Source organism: Herpailurus yagouaroundi, unplaced genomic scaffold, assembly GCF_014898765.1.
Source record: "Herpailurus yagouaroundi ecotype Mexico unplaced genomic scaffold, PumYag 159, whole genome shotgun sequence".
Taxonomy (NCBI): domain Eukaryota; kingdom Metazoa; phylum Chordata; class Mammalia; order Carnivora; family Felidae; genus Herpailurus; species Herpailurus yagouaroundi.
In genome coordinates, this window is record NW_024412400.1 from 41,407,859 (window position 1) to 41,428,548 (window position 20,690).

General features: G+C 39.5%; 1 protein-coding gene across 4 annotated transcripts in view; it reads right to left on the reverse strand.

Annotated features, from left to right (window-relative positions):
• Nucleotides 1-20,690, reverse strand: part of PLSCR4 (phospholipid scramblase 4) — a 52,283-nt gene that overhangs the window by 2,853 nt on the left and 28,740 nt on the right. For 3 of the 4 annotated variants that reach the window (XM_040480413.1, XM_040480412.1, XM_040480411.1), the window contains 6 exons: nt 19,662-19,772; nt 9,894-10,129; nt 6,072-6,114; nt 4,936-5,162; nt 2,149-2,310; nt 129-287 (listed from right to left, as the gene is read on the reverse strand). In XM_040480413.1, the coding sequence (XP_040336347.1) occupies nt 129-287; nt 2,149-2,310; nt 4,936-5,162; nt 6,072-6,114; nt 9,894-10,129; nt 19,662-19,772 (938 nt within the window). Of the gene's footprint in view, nt 1-128; nt 288-2,148; nt 2,311-4,935; nt 5,163-6,071; nt 6,115-9,893; nt 10,130-19,661; nt 19,773-20,327; nt 20,389-20,690 lie in introns of those variants that run through there. The other variant, XM_040480414.1, reaches the window with a different exon arrangement.

Sequence of the window (20,690 nt, forward strand, 5' to 3'; positions counted from 1 at the left end):
ATGTCACTAGTAAGTGGTAGAGACAGACACTGGCCTAGTTGCAAACGTTATTGCCTTTCTATTATACTACACTGCATCTCATTGGAAAGAATAACTCACTCAAGACAAGTCAAAAGTAAAAGGCTTACAATGAGGAAGCAGGCTCCAAAAATCATGGCTTTCATCTTCACATCCATATCTAACGGGAAGTGAATTTCAAACTGGTCAGCATCGCCCATTGCTGATAACAGACCGTTCCACTTCCTAATAATACTGCCGATGTTGGATACACCATCAAGGGATTTGACCTAGAAAGAGAAGCATGTGACTTAATGATGATTAAAAAGTACTATACGTTTCATTCTTCTACTTAGAAGCACTTTACACTGAGATAAGCATAAATACAGTACAGGAAATTAATAACAGTAATAACATGATTTCAAATAGGGAATTATGGCCAAGATGGGTTAGGTGCCTTGCAACTGGTTAATAACTGAGCTGGGATCAACAATAGCCAGGTTAGCCAGGGAGCCCACCTGTCCATCAACTGATGAAAGGATAAAGATGTGGTACGTACACGTACACACACACACACACACACACACACACACACACACACTGGAATACTACTCAGCAACGAAAAAGAATGAAATCTTGCCATTTGCAACAACATGGATGGAACTAGATGGTATTATGCTAAGTGAAACAAGTCAGTTAGAGAAAGACAGATATCATATGATTTCACTCATATGTAGAATTTGAGAAACTCAACAGATGAATATAGGGGAAGGGAAGGAAAAATAAGATAAAAACAGAGAAGGAGGCAAACCATAAGAAACTTTTAAAGACAGAGAACTGAGGGTTGCTGGAGGGGAGGTGGGTCAGGGATGGATTAAATGGGTGATAGGCATTAAGGAGCGTACTTTGTGGGATGAGCACTGAACATCATATGTAAGAGAGAACTCACTGGGTTCTACTCCTGAAACCAAGCCTACACTGTATGTTAACTGACTTGAATTAAATCAAACAAAAAATCCAAAAACCAGAACTGGGGCATATCTGACAGTTCTCAGGCCAATGCTCTTGTTTTCAAGAGCAAATGAGGTATGATTTGAGGGAGGTATGATTTGAATTGATTTTGAAATTCTTCTTCATATAGTAAAGGGTGGGAATTGGGAATTGGGAATTGGGGATTGGGAGGGAGTCTCTACAGTCTAGAGAAACACATGAACAAAAGTAAGGAAGCATAATTCTACATACTTCACAAACTTCATATAATCAGTCAAGTTTTTGTGGGTCAAATCCACCCTGTTGTATGTCAGAATTCCGAAGAGCTTTGGCTTCTCAAAGGGGGACTCAGGCACTTGCTAACTTTTGGCGATCAGAATGATCCTATATACTCTGCCCCTGAAATGTGGCTACATTTTCTATTTCTCTACAGTGGTCTTTTAACAAATAAGCAATGCCTGAAGAACTAAAAAGGTTTATTGGGTGTCATAGAAAATACTTGAATGAGCAACTTTAGATAAAAAGCCTTGCTGAATTGCAAGACATCTTCTAAGAAGCTCAGGAAATATTTCTAAGAATCTCCTTTGTCAAATTCATAGGATAATAAGCAATCATTTTGTAGTCAGTGAAATAAAGGCAAAACAGGAGGATTTTTCATTTTTCTGAGAAAATGTTATAATCTATTATGAGTTTTATCTATGTTATCAGTGTTATCCTGTCTCTTGAGGACACAGACAGACTTCCACCATGCAGATAGACGATTTGCACAATCTCGGGGTGATCCATATGTTCTGTGATCTGCTGGGCACTTTCATTGCTCAGGACCTGTATCCCAATCCTGCAAATCTTTGGTAAAAATGGTTAATTAAATACAACCAAGAACAAAATAAATGGAATCTATTGGGCTATTTTCTTTCAGGTTTAGTGTTTTACATGGGTCCTTCTCATCTTCATCAAACACTGAAATCATAAAGTAGCTCACATTTTGGGAAACATTAAGCAATCCACCAACAATAATTTGCAAATGATTTGATGTCAACCGATAACTCTTTCCTCCTTCTACTTTATTCATTCATGTGAAAAAATAATCTAAAACCAAACAATTCTAAGGTCTGTCTGTACATGTTGAAAAAATACTAATAATGTTATTTTTACATTTACCTCGAAAACAGAATCTGAACCACAGCCATAGGTTGAACATGGCCCACGTACTCGCATCACATTTTCTTTCTTCTCATTCTGGACGCTGTAAACTGCCCTGCACAGGTTCCAGTGTTCTGCAACAAAGCCAATGGTGACACCAGGAGGACACTGCACCTCCAGCTGCAAAGAAGCAGTGACAGAGGTAAGGATGCTACATATATACCCGTATGCACACACACCGTACGTTCTTCCCTCATGCAAGGACTGGAAAAAATGTTAATGGTACAGACTCCTCCATTGTACCCCAGGCTATTTCTTAGGGGTGTGTGTCAGTGAAAGGCCTTGAGAGGTGAGGTCACATTTCCCTTTGGGACAGACTTATTGCTTGTTATACAATGATCGTTTCTCCAAGCTCAGTGTTTCTCAGCTGTATGCACACCCGCCCGCTCCTCTGAGTTAACCCCAGAGAACTTGGGGGCAAGGGGTCTATACCAACATGCGGCTCCTGACGCTGGTACTGCTTCCTGTGCTGTAATAAGGTTCTCTGTCTCTGCTCTAGGTGCCTCATGTCTTCTGGCACGGTCCGTGACAAAGTAACAAGGTAACTTCCTAGACTTAAATCCCAGACATGACAATTGTAATAGAAAAGAGAAAGAGAAAAGAGGCATTCTGTAAACTGTATACTGTGGAAACAAAGGATGTGTGTATGAATATATAAAGCCATTTTGACAAGTTTTAAAATTGTCCAGTACCCTGTTTTAACTAATCATCTTTATAATATTCCTTTGTGAAGAACTAAGATCTTCATATTTAATAATAACATGAGCCATAAAATTAAATTATTTAGTAAAAGCTCAGAGTTGATGGCTCTTCTGGTGTCATTTATACTTTTCTAACAGTTTTGAGTCCACTGGGTCTCAAGGGCAGGACTACATAGCTTCACAAACTGCCAAATCAAGGCATTATTTAAAAAGAATTTATTACTGTTCACATATATACATTCAAACATATACATAAGCATATAAATTTGATAACTTCCTAGGATTAAGATCTCATATAAGTTTAAGCCTAAAGGGAAAAAAAACTGTAAACAGGTAAATTACTTTAAAAAAAATTCATTTGAGAAGAAGAAACCCAACTCATCAATACAAAGAACTCCTTGTATCATCAAAAGGGTTGAGGATTAAAGGTGAAGATTCATCTCAAATTTAAGGCTGTTATTATAGGGCACCTGGGTGGCTCAGTCAGTTAAGCGGCCGACTTTGGCTCAGGTCATGATCTCGCGGTCCGTGAGTTCGAGCCCCGCGTCCGGCTCTGTGCTGACAGCTCAGAGCCTGGAGCCTGTTTCAGATTCTGTGTCTCCCTCTCTCTGACCCTCCCCTATTCATGCTCTGTCCCACTCTCTTTCTTAAAAATAAATACACATTAAAACAATTTAAAAGAGAAAAAAAAAGAAGTATGGTAAATTGTATACCTTTTGTTTCAGATTCTGTGTCTCCCTCTCTCTGACCCTCCCCTGTTTATGTTGTCTCTCTCTCTCCAAAATAAATAAACGTTAAAAAAAAAATTTAAGGCTGTTATTACAAACACAGTAGTGAGAGAGAAGATACCTGGGAACAACAACTAACATTCTCTGAGCACTGTACTACCTGCCAGGTACTGTAACGACAGTTAACATTCATTTACTATTTAATCCTGAAAGCAATCCTGCGTGATGGTACCATTATCATCTCCATGTTATAGGACATCAAAACACAGAAAGGCTTGTAAATAAACTAAAATTCAGGAAGTGCTGGTACTGAACATAATCTGTCTTTATATATCCCAGTAATCCCATGGGATATTATGCATAGTTATGTACAGAAGTACTGAGGCCCAAAGAAGTTAAATAAATTATACCAACATAAATAGAAGGCGTATCTAGAATTCAAAATTCTGGCTGACCTCTGTCTAAAGCTGCTTCTTTTCCCTGCAGCAAACAACCTTCCTAGAGCCTCACAGGTTGTAGAAGAGGAACCCAGCTGTAACTCAGAACATCTGCTTTCCAGTTCCAGTACTTGGTGGACTGTAACACACTCATCAGGTGCTTAATTTTCTGAGCCACCCTTTCTTTACCTGTGGCAAGGTGTGGACTGGGATGGACAGTGTACAGTTATCTGAAGTCTCTTTCAGTTCTAGGGGCGCCTGGGTGGTTCAGTCGGTTAAGCGTCAGTCTTCAGCTCAGTTCATGTTCTCGTGGTTCGTGAGTTTGAGCCTCTCATCGGGCTCTGTGCTGACAGCTCAGAGCCTGGAGCCTGCTTTGGATTCTGTGTCTCCCTTTCTCTCAGCCCACCCCTGCTCACACTCAGTCTCTCTCTCTCTCAAAAATAAACATTAAAAAAAGAAGTTTTTAAGTCTCTTCCAATTCTGAAAGTATACAATTATGTCTAGGGACAACTTATCTGGGGATAGGTAGGTGCATTTAGACAAATGTGTGTGACTTCTGTTCTAGGTAACAGATACATTTCTAACTCAGTAGACACAACCGACAGAACTGTGGTCACCAAATAATCCTGATTTGAGCCTGAGCCCCAACTAGCACCAGAAGACAAGAACCCACAAGAAAAAAACCCTCTGTGATTTTCCTCAGGTGAGACAATTTGGCGGCCCTCCTCCCCATCCCCCTTCACCCCCTCGGCTCTCTTCTTTCAGTCTGACCAGCAGAGCCAGTGAAAACCCCCTCATGTGTCATTCTGGAAGGAGCACAGCAATGCTGTCAAGAGTTGGATCAGGAAGAGACAAGGAATTAGACTTGTGTTCTCTGACCTCTTGCCTGGTGGAGGGACAACAGAAGCAACAGCAGGTGCATCTGAAAGGCCTCTGCATGGTCATGATTTCTCGGCCCATACAGTCAGTGACCCGGAGGACGAAGGGCCTTAGTGTCCGATAAGCATTTCTGGTAAAGTCGTCTGTGTCTTCATTTACGATGTAAACCATCTGGTCCAGGTTGTTTTTAATATCATATCCATTATTAGTTTCAAAAGATGTGATCACTAAAAAATAGAATGAGAAAGCCACTTTAAATTAGAAGCAGTTAAAATGGGCCTCAAGAAGTCCTTTAGTAGTATTCCTTAGGTGCTTAAAGCAAAATAGCTTTTTAAAATTTTGAAGTCAACTATATTCAGTTGATTAGGACACCAAATAATTTACTTGCCCAAAAAGTATTCAGTAATTTTGAAAATTTTAAATGAAGGTCGGTATAAAACGATTTTAAAAATTTTTCCACATAAAAGCAAAGACTGAAACTATACTCCTGGTATATCTGAATTCAGAAAGCTTTCATTAAAAAGGCATTTAAATAAAAGTATACTTTTTACCATAAATGAATCTGCTCATGAAATATACTGAGATGACCAGGGTCATTACCAATTGCAATAAAGAAAGTCAGAGACTATATGTGGTGGTCAAATGAATGTGTGGAACTGGGGATAAAGTGAAGGTTAATAATCAAGTGAGGATGAACTGAGACCAGGCGTTATGTTGACTGTGATTCCTTTTTCTTCCAAAGCAAGGGCACTGGACAAGAACTTCGCAGATTTAGATTCTATGTCCAGCGCTACCACTCATTAGCTGACTGTGGTGCCTCTGGCGAACTCATTTAGTGTCCTGGCTCCTTCTTTTCCTCTTCCATTAAAGATGAATATGTAGAATATGGTATGGGGGTTGACCAGATAAAGTGTAAGTCTTTTTCAAGTCTACGAATGTATGTATCATGTATACATAGGTGAAATTATACAAAATAATTCCCTTTCTTACTTTTCTGAAAGGGTAAAAGAAGACAGTCTTTTCACTTCGAACCACTAAGAAATGACCAATATAAATAAAGAACAAGATATTGGGTAATGCAAATTTCCACCTGATTCAAATTTCCACCTGCTGAACACTAACAAAATTATACATACTTTCCAGAGGCTCAAAATGCTGAAGGACGTGAATGGTGTCCAGCTGTTGGGATAGAACAAAGCAATTAGGAAAAAATAATCACAGAATTAAATCAATGTTAGAAAAGGAACTGATGAGATGGGTATAAAAAGTTATCAATTGATACCAAAATATCTTTTCAGCATTGAATGGAATAAAAAAAAATTAGTGAAAGTAGCCTGTCTGCACCTGTTCTGCAGAGGAACACAGGAAAACCAGTGTTCTCCAGTTCTGTTAAAAGACAAACAGTTGCCTGGTATATCAGAAAATCATTTTCCTGCTGCAGTCACAGCATCCAGAAGCAGCTGCGTGGACATAGATTGTTTCTAGCTCAGTCCCAACTCACTGGTCTTATCGACACGTCACTCACAGACTGGAGTTGCTGGGGAAGTTCAAGACAGTTTAACGTGGACCAACCACACAGTAGGCTATTTTCTCAGCGGCTTACAGAGAGCAACTCAGCCAGGGACCTCACACAGGAGTGTCTAGTTTTATCTTATTTTCACAGGTACCTCTGGAAGATGTTCACACACTGACTTCCAACCATTTGAGCTACTAATGCCAGGGTCTTCACTAGGTGCAGGCTTTAATTAAAGGAGAGGGTCCACAAGGGCTGGAAGCATGTGATTAGGATTAGGGCAAAGGGGAGGAAACGTTCTGGGATGGGATCTCTTGAAAAGGGAGCTGGGAAAACAACTAGATAAACTTCTACCTTAATGTCACTTAGGAATCACCCTAAAGTCAGTTTGTTGGGCTCATTACCTGATAGAGTTGAGAATATTCTAGCAGAAAAGAAGAAACTTCTTTGAGGACAGAGTAATCACATCTATATAATTTTATTTTTAATTTTTTAACGTTTACTTATTTTTGAGAGAGAGAGAGAGAGAGAGAGCGTGTGTGTGCATGAGCGAGCTGGGGAGGGGAAGAGAGAGGGAGACAGAGGATCCGAAGCATTTTCAATGCAGAGCCCAATGCAGGGCTTGAACTCACTGTGAGATCATGACCTGAGCCAAAGTTGGGACACTTGACTGAGCCACCCAGACCCCCCTCTATATAATTTTAGATATATAGATCATTCCTAATCCCTGAGACCAGAATATCACCTGAAATGTCATATTTCACCGAATATTCATTGAATACAATGGCTAATAAAAGAATACGTGAATGTGGTAATAAAGAAAGTTAAAAATAACCAGACATAAATGTTTTGTGGTGTTTAACTGATTACAGAGGGTATGGAGAGGATACAACCCTTCCTTCATTAAAAAAATTTTTCTGATATAAAAACACAATCCGGTGAGGGGGTGTAAACACATCTTATAAAATACCAAAAGTGGTCACTAAGATGGTTTATAGTTCCTTTAAAAATCCAGAATTAAAAGTCAAAATACTGTTGATAAAAAGCATCCACTGCTGAGTACAATATTCTAAAGAAATAATGCCTGTTAATATAAAAGAAGTTTGTCCAGAAGACACTATGGCTGTTAAGGAGCAGTTCTCTAACAAATTGGTGGAGTCACTGGCCACGCCAACCCTCTAGAAACAATATAATCCTGCTACTTTGGATGCTCCAGAGTATTGAGAGTCCCGATAATGATTCATGGAATCTGCACAGGAGACTGCAAAAAGGATAGGATAAGGAAAATGATAAAGCAATGAAGGGCTGTTTGCATACAAAGTGTTTCCGCTAATAACATCCACACAGCTACCACCTGTTGGATGGACCCTGTGTGCCAAAAATAATAAGCACAGTATAAAGCTTTCCTTCTTAAAAATTCTAACAACCCAATAAGGTATGTATTGCTAGTACTATTTTATTGATGATGAAATTCAAGCACCAACAGGTTATAGAAGTTATTGAAGGCTGCAGAGTGAGGAGGAACGACAGCTAGAATTTAAAACCAGGTTGGTCTGTCTCTAAACCTGTTTTGTTTCCTTTCTCACTTATTTTTTTTTATTCAAAACAAGCCTGAAGAAACAGAATTCATAAAATGTGTTAACTTCTGTCAGAATAGAAGAAATTAAGAAACTGTTTTTTAATATTTAGATGAACAAAATTAAAGTTATACATTTAAAAAAGAGAAATGACTGCAGATCTTGGATTTCTAAGGACAATTTCTATACTTATCATCTAGTATAAAAAAGGAACTTTTAAAACATGATTAACTATAAAGCATTTTTTAAGCTTCTGAAATAACGTAGGGGTTTACTCTACCACTGTACTTGAATGGTGCTGTAGTTTGTCAATATTTTGCCAAAACAAAAACTGAATAAAATTTTTGGCTCATGTGAAATCTCAGTTTTTGTGATCCAACTGTTTTGACTTTGAAATATCAACACTATAACACTGTACCTATGGTTCTCAATGCACAGGATTCAGAAGGTCCCTGTCAATATATAAAATGGAAAAGAGAAACACATCAACTCCAAGGAATGTTGTTTACGTGGGGAGACATGTGTTGAACTGGCAAGTCCCTTGCTTATAATGTATTTCAAAATGTCTTTATTTACTTATTTATTTTTAATTTACATACAAGTTAGTTAGCACATAGTGTATTAATGATTTCAGGAGTAGATTCCAGGGATTCATCCCCTACATATAACACCCAGTTCTCATCCCAGCAAGTCTTCCTTAATGCCCCCTCCCCATTTAGCGCATCTTCCCACCCACAGCCCCTCCAGCAACCCTGTTTGTTCTCTGTGTTTAAGAGTCTCTTCTGTTTTGTTCCCTCCCTCTTTTTGTATTATTTTTGCTTCCCTTCCCTTATGTTCATCTTTTTTGTATCTTAAATTCCACATATGAGTGAAGTCATTTGTCTTTTTTTTTAAGTTTATTTATTTATTTTTGAGAGAGAGAGAGAGAGAGAGAGAGAGAGAGAGCAAGCACAAGTGAGGGAAGGGCAGAGAGAGACAGAGGGAGAGAGAATCCCAAGCAGGTTCCGCACTGTCAGTGCAGAACCTGATGTGGGGCTCGAACCCATGTACCATGAGACCATGACCTGTGCTGAGATCAAGAGTCAGATGCTTTAACAGACTGAGCAGCCAGGGGCCCTTCCTTTTTCTAAAATCAAACATGATTCAATAGGTTCTAAGTTATTTCCAATACTAGCTTTATCTTATTTTCATTAAGCAATATTTTTGAGTTTCTGACATGTGGTTTTAAAAACATCATTTGGAACACTGATTTGACATACTGCCCCAGTTTCTGATCTGGATACCCTGGTGCCTCCAGAATGTGCACAGAGGTGGAAAATAAGAATTCACTGTGTTGTGGGAAGAGATCCTCTGGAACTTGGCCTGAAGCAAAACCCTTGGTAGGTTTCCTCTTTTGATTTACATTTTATGTTTGGAGGGTGGCAGGGAGTGGCTAATGACAATCAGGGGTAATGAGAAAAAAGGATGGGCAGAGACCCCCAGTGATTCACTCACGGTCTGTTCTGTTCTCTTTGATGTTGTTTTTCCTGGTGTTAACTCTTCACTTCTATGCAAATGAGAATTGGCATCTTTGATAGTTTTTCCTCTAGTCCTGTTTTTGAAACCGCCTTCAACAGGACACCTTGCAAATCTTAAAATTCAACATACATCCTTCAGAAAACCGTGCCGATCCCACCAAATACATTCCTGTATTCCTCATTTCCCCTTCATATTTCTGAAATGAGTACCACAACTCCCATGGTCTCACAAACTGGACCTCTGTCATCACTGACCTGTCACTTTCATCTACTCTATTTAGCTTTGTATCTCTTCTTGTCGGATCCCCGATCATACTTCATAAGAAGATCATTTGGATTTGTGAGGACTACCTGGGTTAAGTATTCCAGACCAGGAGGACAGTTTGGTATAGGAGGAGGCCCTGGCATCCATGTTACTGAAACAGGCTGATTTGACATATGGTATTTGCCAGGCTGGTACTGGATAGGATGGGCACCACCAGCTGGCTGGTACGAGAAGAAGGTACCGGGCTGCTGTGGGCTGTTGTATCCCATAGGCAAGCCTCCTGCGTAGCCTGCAGGTGCAGGGACAGCCGGTCCAGGGGGTCCTGTATCCAAAAACAAATGGAAGTGTTATACACTATTAACACTATAACACAGCAGAAGTTAGAATGACTTTTCCATAACAAAGACAGGTATCCCACAACATCCACTTAAGAATAAAACATGATCCATTTTCTGAATGTGTACCATGTACCAACAATGTACTCAGGGGCTTCACATATTACCTCATTTAATCCTCTTAAACCTTAGAAGACAATTATGCTACACAAAGCTACAGAAAAAAGATCTGAAACACCAAGTAACGTGTTGGCCTCTCTCTGTATTACGTTCCTCCTTTGGAGACATCAATAATATACCTACTTCATTAGGTTATAGTGGGCTTAGCCCAAGACCTAGCACATAACTGGCATGGTACACTGATGTTATTAAGGTCACTGACATAGTAACTCAAAGGGGTGCTTTTAATGATGGCTCTATCATTCCAGAACAGTTTCATCAGCCCACAAAGAAAATCTATACCTATTAGCAGTCATTCCCTACCTTGTGTCCCAGCCTGCGGAAACCACTGTCACTACAGATTTGCCTAATCTGGACATGTCATATAAATAAAATAATGTAACATATAGCCTGTGTGTCAGGTCTCCTTCACTTCGCATAATGTTTTCAAGGTTCAAGTGACCATGTTGTAGCATGTACTAGTACTTGATTCCTTTTATCGCCGAGTAATATTCCATTGCATGGACATAGCACATTTTATGTATCCATTAATTAGCCAATGGACATTTGGGTCATTTCTACTTTTTGGCTTTTGTAAATAACGCTGCTGTGAAATTAGTGTACAAGTTTTGGTGTGAACCTAAGTTTTCAATTCTTGAGTATATACCTAGGAGCGAGAAACTAGCCTTAACTTTTAGAAGAAACGGCCACCCTGTTTTCCAAAGTGGAAATTCACTGGTTAATACTCCTACTGCTGAACTCATTTATTAGTGCTAATTGTGTGTGCATGTGTACGTGTGTGTGTGTATTCTTATGATTTTCTATATATAAGATCATGTCATCTGCAAACAGAAATAGGTTTGCTTCTTCCTTTCCAAAGTGCATGACTTTTATTACTTTTCCTTGCCAAACTGTCCTAGCTAAAACCTCCATACAATGTTGAATAGAAGTGGCATGAAGAGATATCGTCTTGCTCTTGACCTTAGGAGAAACACTTTCAGCTTTTGCTATTAAGCATGATGTTAAGCTGTGGGTTTTTCATAGATGACTTTTATTAGGTTGAGGAAGTTCCCTCCTATCCCTAGTTTGTTGAGTGTTTTTTATCATGCGGGATGTTTCATTTTGTCAAATGCTTTTTCTCTATCTACCGATATGATCATATGATTTTTGTAGTAATATTCCATTAATATGGTACATACATGGGCTGATTTTCATATGACAAACCAACTTTATCTCATATTTGGGATAAACTGCACTTGGTCATGGTAATAATCCCTACTACATATTGTTAGATTTGGTTACTATATTGTTAGTATTTTGTGGAGCATTTTTACATCTATATTTATAAGGAATATTAGTCTATGGTTTTCTATAGTCTTCTTCTGATTTTGCTAATAGGGCAATACTGGCCTCACAGAATGAACTGGGAAGTGTTCACTGTTCTGTGTCTTGTAAAGGACTGGTATTAAAATCTTCATTAAGCATTTGGTAGAATTCACTAACGAAGCTGTCCAGGCCTAGGCTTTATCCGAATTTTTTTTTTAAATATTTATTTTGAGAGAGAGAGAGAGAGTGTGTACATGCGTGCACATGTGCAAGGGGGAGGAAGGGCACAGAGAGCAGGGGAGAGAGAGGGGGAGGGAGGGGGAGAGAGAGAGAGAGAGAGACAGAGAGGGAGAGGGAGAGTGTGTGTGTGTGTGAGTGTCCCAAGCAGGCCCCACACTGTCAGCAGAGAGCCCTACGTGGGGCTTGAACTCATGAACAGTAAGATCATGACCTGAGCTGTGATCAAGAGTCTGTTGCTTAACTGACAGAGCCACCCAGGCGCCCCTATCAGAAATTTTTAAATGACTAATTCAATCTCTTTACTTGCTATATAGCTCCATTCAGGTTTTCTATTTCTTCTTGGAGCCACTTTCAGTTGTTCGTATATTTCTAGGAATCTATTTCTTCAGGTTTTCTAATTTGTTGGTATACAATTGTTCATAGTATTCTTTTACAATACATTTACATTTTTGTAAGCTTTTTAGTAATGTCTCCATTTTCATTCTTGATTTTAATATTTTGAATCTATGTTTTTTCTTGGTTAGTCTGGCTTAAGATTTCTATTTGTTGATATTTTCAAAGATCCAACTTTTGGTTTTGTCCATGTGGCCCACTGCTTTTCTTTTTCACTATTTTATTTACCTCTACTTTAAATTCTATTATTGCCTCCTACTTAAGGTTTGGCTTCTTTCTAAGGTGGAAAGTTGGGTTGGTGATTTGAGATCTTTTTTTAAAAAAAAGTTTTCTAATGTTTATTTATTTTTGAAAGAGAAAGAGATAAAGTATGAGTGGGTGAGGGGCAGAGAGAGAGGGAGACACAGAATCTGAAGCAGGATCCAGGCTCTGAGCTGTCAGCACAGAGCCTGATGCAGGGCTGGAACTCATGAACTGTGAGATCATGACCTGAGCCAAAGTGGAACGCTTAACCAAGTGAGCCACCTAGGTGCCCCTCCTCCTTTTTAATGTAGATGTTGATAGCTACAAATTTCTAAGCTGTTTTAGTTATATCCCATAAGCTTTGGTATATTGTGGTTTCATTTATCTCAAAGTATCTTCCAATTTCTCCTGTGATTTTTTTTTTTTTTGCTCTTGGTTATTTAAGGGTGTGTCAATTTCCTCAGATTTCCCAAATTTCCTTCTATTTTTATTGATTACTAACTTCAGTCCATTGTGAAACCTACATGATTTCAGTTGTTTTAAATTTATTGGGATTTGTCTTATGGCTTAATCAGTAGCTCTATCCTAGAGAATGTCCTATGTGCACTTGAGAAGAATGTATATTCTATTGCTGTTGGGTAGACAGTTCTATATGTGTCTATGTTTAGTTCGCTTTATAATATTGTTTACAGCGTCCAGTTCCTCTTTCATCTGCTGCTTAGTTGTTCTATCCATGACTGTAAGTGGGGTACTGCAGTCTCCAACTGGTATTTATTGAATTGTCTATTTTGCCATTTAATTATGTCAATTTTTGCTTCATATATTCTGGAGCTCTGTTTTTAGATGTATACAATCGTTATGTCTTCTTGATGGACTGACACTTCTGTTATAAAATGTTCTTAAACTCTATTAACAATTATTGCCTTAAGGTATATTTTCTCTTATGTAGGTATAGCTATTTCATTAATTCTTAACAACTGAGAAACATTGTTTTAATACAGCATTTTACAATCTGTACGTACATTACTGGGCTATAAAATCAATTTAATGATTCACAATTGCAATTTTTAAAATAAGATTTACTACATTAGAATAAAGTAAAAAAGAAAAAAAATCAAACTGTATTGCCTGTATGCTGTATACTCACTGAACTGAGTGCTGCTTGGTGAAATGTTATATATAGCATATATATAATAAGTATTATATAAATAGTTACATATATACATATATGTGTATGTATATTTATTTATATATATATATTTATATGTTTAAATATATGTTTATATATATTTACTGTGGGTCATAGTAGGTTGTCATCCAGAATGCTTGAGGGGGCACTTGGATGATTCAGTCAGTACAGCATAGGACTCTTGATCTTGGGGTTGTGAGTTTGAGCCCCACACTGGGTGTAGACATAACTTTAAAAAGAAAGAAAAGAAATTTAAAAAAAAGAATGTTCGAAAGCCAGTGATTTAAAGACCCTTTTGTTTAACCAATGTAAAGAAAGAAAAGATTCTATTCTAGAATGGAAAAGATGGAGACAACGTTACAAAACTATGATGTATAGAAGTTTGTTTTCACCATGGTTAGAAATAGTTTTGTAGATACTCTCCTCAAAGGCAAAAAACAAATCTTATCTAAACATAGGTTAAACTAAGTGTCTCTCTGAAAATTGCTGTTTATTAAATTACTGCTTATAATGTGCGTTTATGCATGTATCTGTGTTTTCTTATACATGTGCTCAAAAATTACTAGATGTTGGGGTGCCTGGGTGGCACAGTCGGTTAAGCGTCCGACTTCAGCCAGGTCACGATCTCGCGGTCCGTGAGTTCGAGCCCCGCGTCGGGCTCTCAGCTGATGGCTCAGAGCCTGAAGCCTGTTTCCGATTCTGTGTCTCCCTCTCTCTCTGCCCCTCTCCCGTTCATGCTCTGTCTCTCTCTGTCCCAAAAATAAATAAACGTTGAAAAAAAATTAAAAAAAAATTACTAGATGTTGGTACAAAAGACAGCAAGCAGTGTTAGAAGGCAGGATTCACCTCATGTCTAAGTAAGTATGCTAAAGGGAACAAGATGAAGATAGTTAAGCTTGGGCTGTGATGTTGAAGCCCCACTGATGGTGTCCTATTTCCCAAAGTAACCCAGGCGTTGGACACTGTGGGTCTACAGACTGGGGAATCGGTATCTTTTTGTTATCAAAAAGCAATGCCACACAGCTGTGTAGGGCAGGGACTGATATTTCCTGAAAAATGGAAACAGTCCCTTAGTAGCTGTTCTTTGAAAAGGTCACTCTTACAGAATTAAAAGATTTGAAAGATCAGGTTAAGGTGGAGAGTACTCTCTCTCAGAGAGCCCAGAGAACCAGGTACTGAACACCATGCACCCTAGGAAGCAACTCCTGTTAGAGGAAACTATGTTTACTATTTTTATAAGAGGGAGAATAGTTAATACTTACTGAGCTTTATTATGTTCCAGGCACTGTTCTAACTACTTGACATCACCCTTCTATGGTAGGGACTATTATGATCCTGAATTTACAGAGGAAGAAATTGAGGCATAAGGAGGTTAAGTAACTTCCTAAAGAATCAATGGTGTCAATATGTGACAGAGTCAGAATTAAAACTCAAGCATTCTGACTGCAGATGCCCCCTTAATTAAAATACTCCCTTTAGATCAAAGGCTAGGTAGAGGCTGGGAATATCCAAAACAGGACTCTATGGATGGCCTTGGCACTATAGACTGGAAGAGCAACTCTAGCTGGCGGCTGTTTTTTTTAGGCCTTAAGTTCTGTACACACACACACACACACACACACACACACACACACACACCCCTCCTGTGGGATGTCATGGTACAGGAAAAAACAGCTTAGCTAGCAGAAAGCTGGCTTCAGAAAGAGTAAGAGGTGACCAGCATAGAGGCAAAGCAGTGGTCTGGGGTCCGCCAATGCTGACGAGACCAACCACCACCAGGAAGGGACACTCCCCCAAACTTCCAGAAGTTGTTTGGGATGAGAAATAAAGAAAAATGACACTTTCTGAGCAAGACAAATTGGACAGAGGGTCAGATTCTGGTGAGCTGGGCATTAAAGGGGAGAGTGGCTTCTGAAGCTCATGAAGTCTGGGACATTTTGATTACTCACAAAAACCCCACTCATGAGCATCATGAACTGTAGAACTATTTCTTCCAATACTCACTGAGAACAAGGCTATGAAATAAATCAAGCATTCCTTTATTTGGGAAACACGCCACAAGCCCATTTCAAGGACGTGCTGCTGTGCCTGCAGCTAGAAACAGAAAGAGGTAGAAAGACACATCTGTCTTCAAGGACGTTCAGTTCTGTGTTAAATACACAGATTAAAAAATAAAAAGTGAATGGTTATCATGAAGCAAGTAACTTGTGCAATCAGACGTGGATTCATGGTGTGCGAAGAGATTATAGAGGAGCAGCGCCTAGCCTAAGCAGAGGAGGTACCCTGTGGGGCTAGTGCTGACAGGTTAGACCCAGCTGGCACCTCCACAATGGGCAAAGGTTTTATGCAGGGAGTAGGTGCAAAATGAACAGCTGCACAGGGGAAACTCATAATTGCAGGGGGGGCAAGGTTATGTATGGAGACTGAGCAGACAAGGTTAGAAAGGAAGGAGGGAGTGATGATTATGAAGGATCTATACGCTGTTCAAAGAACCTAAACCGTACGCCAATAAAAGAGAAAGTGAAGTGATCAGACTTACACTTGGACCCTTTGTGGATGAGGTTAGGTTAGGCAGGAGGTGCCTGCTGCAAGAGGGCCGAAAGGAGGCAATGTAGGAAGTCTAATAAGCAACACTGAATGGACAGTCCCATCTCAGTAACAGACTGGATATGAGGAAAGATTCTCACATTCTGACATGGGTCCCTGTGGCCTCCAGAAGACAGAAAGAAAACAGGGAATATGTTCCGGAGCAAGACGCCCAAGCTTTATTGCAGATCACTTAGCTTGAGATCTGGGGTCCTTCCAGGGGAAGTGGTTTACAGGCAGGTGGAAATGCGAGTTCAGACCACAGGAGACTGATATGGGTGGGGGCTAAGAGAGGCTTAAAGTCAAAGGAATTAAGGGCATTAAAGACAAATACTTTAGTAGTTCAAGTTCCTTTACGTTAATTACAGGGATCTAATTTGCATCTGTCATCATAGATTAAGTACATAATTCAGCCACTAGGTGGCGATCACAATGAATTTTTGTTACTATATTCCATAACTGAAAATTCAGTTGTATGCTCTACTAGATGATGTTTTTCAATTTATCTAGTCATTTGATTTAAATGACATATCCTACTCTCTTGATAATTTTTTTTTGATACAGAGGAAAAGACACTTTCCCAGATGAGCAGAACATGGTTACAATCAATGTTACTTAAAAATGGTAGAGGGAGGGGCGCCTGGGTGGCGCAGTCGGTTAAGCGTCCGACTTCAGCCAGGTCACCATCTCGCGGTCCGGGAGTTCGAGCCCCGCGTCGGGCTCTGGGCTGATGGCTCAGAGCCTGGAGCCTGTTTCCGATTCTGTGTCTCCCTCTCTCTCTGCCCCTCCCCCGTTCATGCTCTGTCTCTCTCTGTCGCAAAAATAAACAAACGTTGGAAAAAAAAAATTAAAAAAAAATGGTAGAGGGATGCCTGGGTGGCTCAGTCAGTTAAGCGTCCGACTTTTGGTTTCAGCTCAAGTCATGGTCTCACAGTTTGTGGATTCCAGCCCCACATCAGGCTCTGAGCTGACAATGCAGAGCCTACTTGGGATTTTCTCTCTCCCTCTCTCTCTCTGCCTCTCCCCTGCTCAAGCTCTCTCAAAGATAGATTATGTAGATCATGTTGACAGTCACTGAAGTAAATTTAGAGAAATGGTCAGATATAGCATGATTATAATTTAGGACTGTCAACATTGTGGACTTAGGAGTTGAGCTAGTAATGAGGGGTTATATTGGACCAGATCTACACATCATGCATATTTATGAGGGAAAGGGGAAAAGGAAACCCTGCTGTTTTCAGAAAACACCTCAAGGGCACAGGTTAACTGAGCTCCATGGATCTTGTGTCTAGAGCCAAAACAACATTTTTACCATGATCCTGTGGGTACTGAAGTTTCTTCTCCTCTCTCACAGACTAACTCAATGGTTTCCACCTCTAAATACACACTTAAATATATATTTAGAGAAATATTGCAGGGTGCCTGGGTGGCTCTGTCAGTTAAGTGTCCTACTTCGTCTCAGGTCATGATCTCATAGTCTGTGAGTTCGAGCCCCGCATCGGGCTCCCTGCTGACAGTTCAGAGCCTAGGGCCTGCTTCAGATTCTGTGTCTCCTTCTCTCTCTGCCTCTCCCCTTCTCTCTCTTTCTCAAAACTAAAGATTTTAAAAAATTTTTAAAAAGAAATATTGCTACACTTCATCATTTTCTAAGTCATTAAAATGTATTTATGTAGAATCCTATTTCCTTCCTTACTTCAAAAGTAAGTGTATTTCTAATTTTAAAAATTTTACACATTGCCCAATTACTTTCTTTTTTAAAGTTTATTTATTTTTGAGACAGACTGATAGAGTGCAAGCAGGGGAGGGGCAGAGACAGAGAATCCCAAGCAGGCCCCATGCTGTTAGCACAGAGCCTGGTGCATGGCTCGAACTCACAAACCACGAGATCAAGACCTGACCTGAAACCAGTCAGTTTGATGCTTAACCAAATGAGCCACCCAGGTGCCCCACTTTCTAAAAAGACTATAATAACTCAAATTTCTACTAACATTATGAGCATCCATTGCATTGAGTCACCAACAAGTAAATTCAGACTTCTAAAGATATTAGTATAACTCCTTAGCACCCAAGGCCATTTACCTCCATTTCTCTTGCATTTGTCCCATGCATGTCTCATACCAGACCTTCATAACCTCATGCTTTTGTACAGATAGTTCTTTTTTTTTTTTTTAATTTACATCCAAGTTAGTTAGCTTAGTTAGCATATAATACAATAATGTTTTCAGGAATAGATTCCAGTGATTCATCCCCTATGTATAACACCCAATGCTCATCCCAACAAGTGTCTTCCTTAACGTCCCTTGCCCATTTAGCCCACCCCCCCCATAGCCCCTCCAGCAACCCTGTTTGTTCTCTGTATTTAAGAGTCTCTTATGTTTTTGTCCCCCACCCTGTTTTTATATTATTTTTGCTTCCCTTCCCTTATGTTCATCTGTTTTGTATCTTAAAGTCCTCGTATGAGTGAAGTCATATATTTGTTTTCCTCTGACTTATTTCACTTAGCATAATACCCTCCAGTTCCATCCACGTAGTTGCCAATGGCAAGATTTAATTCTTTTTGATTGCCGAGTAATACTCCATTGTATATATACACCACATCTTCTTTATCCATTCATCCGTCAATGGACATTTGGGCTCTTTCCATACTTTGGCTACTGTTGATAGTGCTGCTATAAACACAGGGGTGCATGTGTCCCTTCAAAACAGCACACCTGTATCCCTGGGATATATACCTAGCAGTGCAATTGCTGGGTCGTAGGATAGTTCTATTTTTACCTTTTTGAGGAACCTCCATACTGTTTTCCAGAGTGGCTGCACCAGTCTGCATTCCCACCAGCAGTGCAAAAGAGATCCCCTTTCTCCACATCCTCGCCAACATCTATAATTGCCTGAGTTGTTCGTGTTAGCCATTCTGATAGGTGTGAGGTGGTATCTCCTTGTGGTTTTGATTTGTATTTCCCTGATGATGAGTGATGTGGAGCATTTTTTCATGTGCCTGTTAGCCATGTACAGATAATTCTTTCTGCCAGGCATGGTTCCTTCCTCCTTTTGAGTGAGAAACTCCTCAGCAAGCCAGAAAAATTTGACTTCCTCAGTTAGGTCTTCCCTCAAATCCTTGTTAGAGCCAGTTACTGTCATCTTGGCCCTACAACATCTTCTTCATGTTTTCATAACGGAGCAAAGAGAATGCCATCAGGATTTGTACAACCTCCTTCCTCAGTAGCCCAAAAATATATTCTAATTGACATCTGGTAAACTACTTGGCACCCTGGAAGCTTCCAATACTTATTTACTGAATCACTCAATTAATTACTCTTAAAAGCAATCTTAACTATTATCGTTTTCTGGAGAGGTGAAAAGAACCTTTCTGAATATTAACTCACCTGGTACAAAATGGGAATTATAGTCAGGAGGTGCATCAGGCCTTTGATCAGGAGACTTTATCTGATTGTCCTTCTCATCTGCAGGTTGCTCAGGGGCTGTGGGGATCACACCTTGGGAAAGGGAGAGGGGACATGATTTACAATGGAAGTGATAATGTAATAACAGAATATATTCATTTTTTCTTATCCATGAATCTAACTATGAAACACACTACTATATTTTAAAGACACATGATTCTTTATATATATTAGCTTTTAACCTCTTAATATGTATTGATGAATTTTCAGGCTGACTATAGATTAAAAAAAAAACTAAGCGATTATTCACATTGTGCTATGATCAAAGCAACACCCTTTTACGTTAGTGGTCTGGCTGACTTCATGCTGATTACCACCTACTTGAACTCCTTGCACATTTGCAAAAACTGTTTTCCCCACTGTATGTTATGGAGAACACAGTCATATATAGAGGGAATCTTATTTTTTCCCTAACCTCTTTTGGAAAATGACTGTGTTTAAATAAATTCAAAACATAACATGATAAATACGTAATGGCTTACAATGCAGTGGTACCACACATAACTCATTTAGAGGTGGTTTAATCTACCTCTCCAGTAAAAGCAACCTTGCTTGCTGTAAATACTGCAAGGGAGGGACTGAACTCACTTTCCATGACGCTATCTTGTCCTCTTGTTGCAATCAGAGAAATGTCTCCTTGTATTCCCTACAAGGAAAAATTCTGAATCTCTTCACCAACTGACTTATTGCAAGAAAAGCCCAAGTCCCATAAATGTGGTGTTTCTTGCCTTGTCATCTCCTGCATTGCTGGGAAATGCAGCCCTGCTTTTGAGCCCTCCTCTATGCGGGCAGACTGTCATCACAGGTTAATTAAGATTATACTCCTCTTTGCAGATTTACTTTCTTACTTTTGTTTCCTTTACTTTATTTTCCCCACATATTTGAGAGATCTTTCAGTACATACGTGCCCACGTAACTCCCTTTTAATCCTTTTCTGCTAAAGGTAGATAG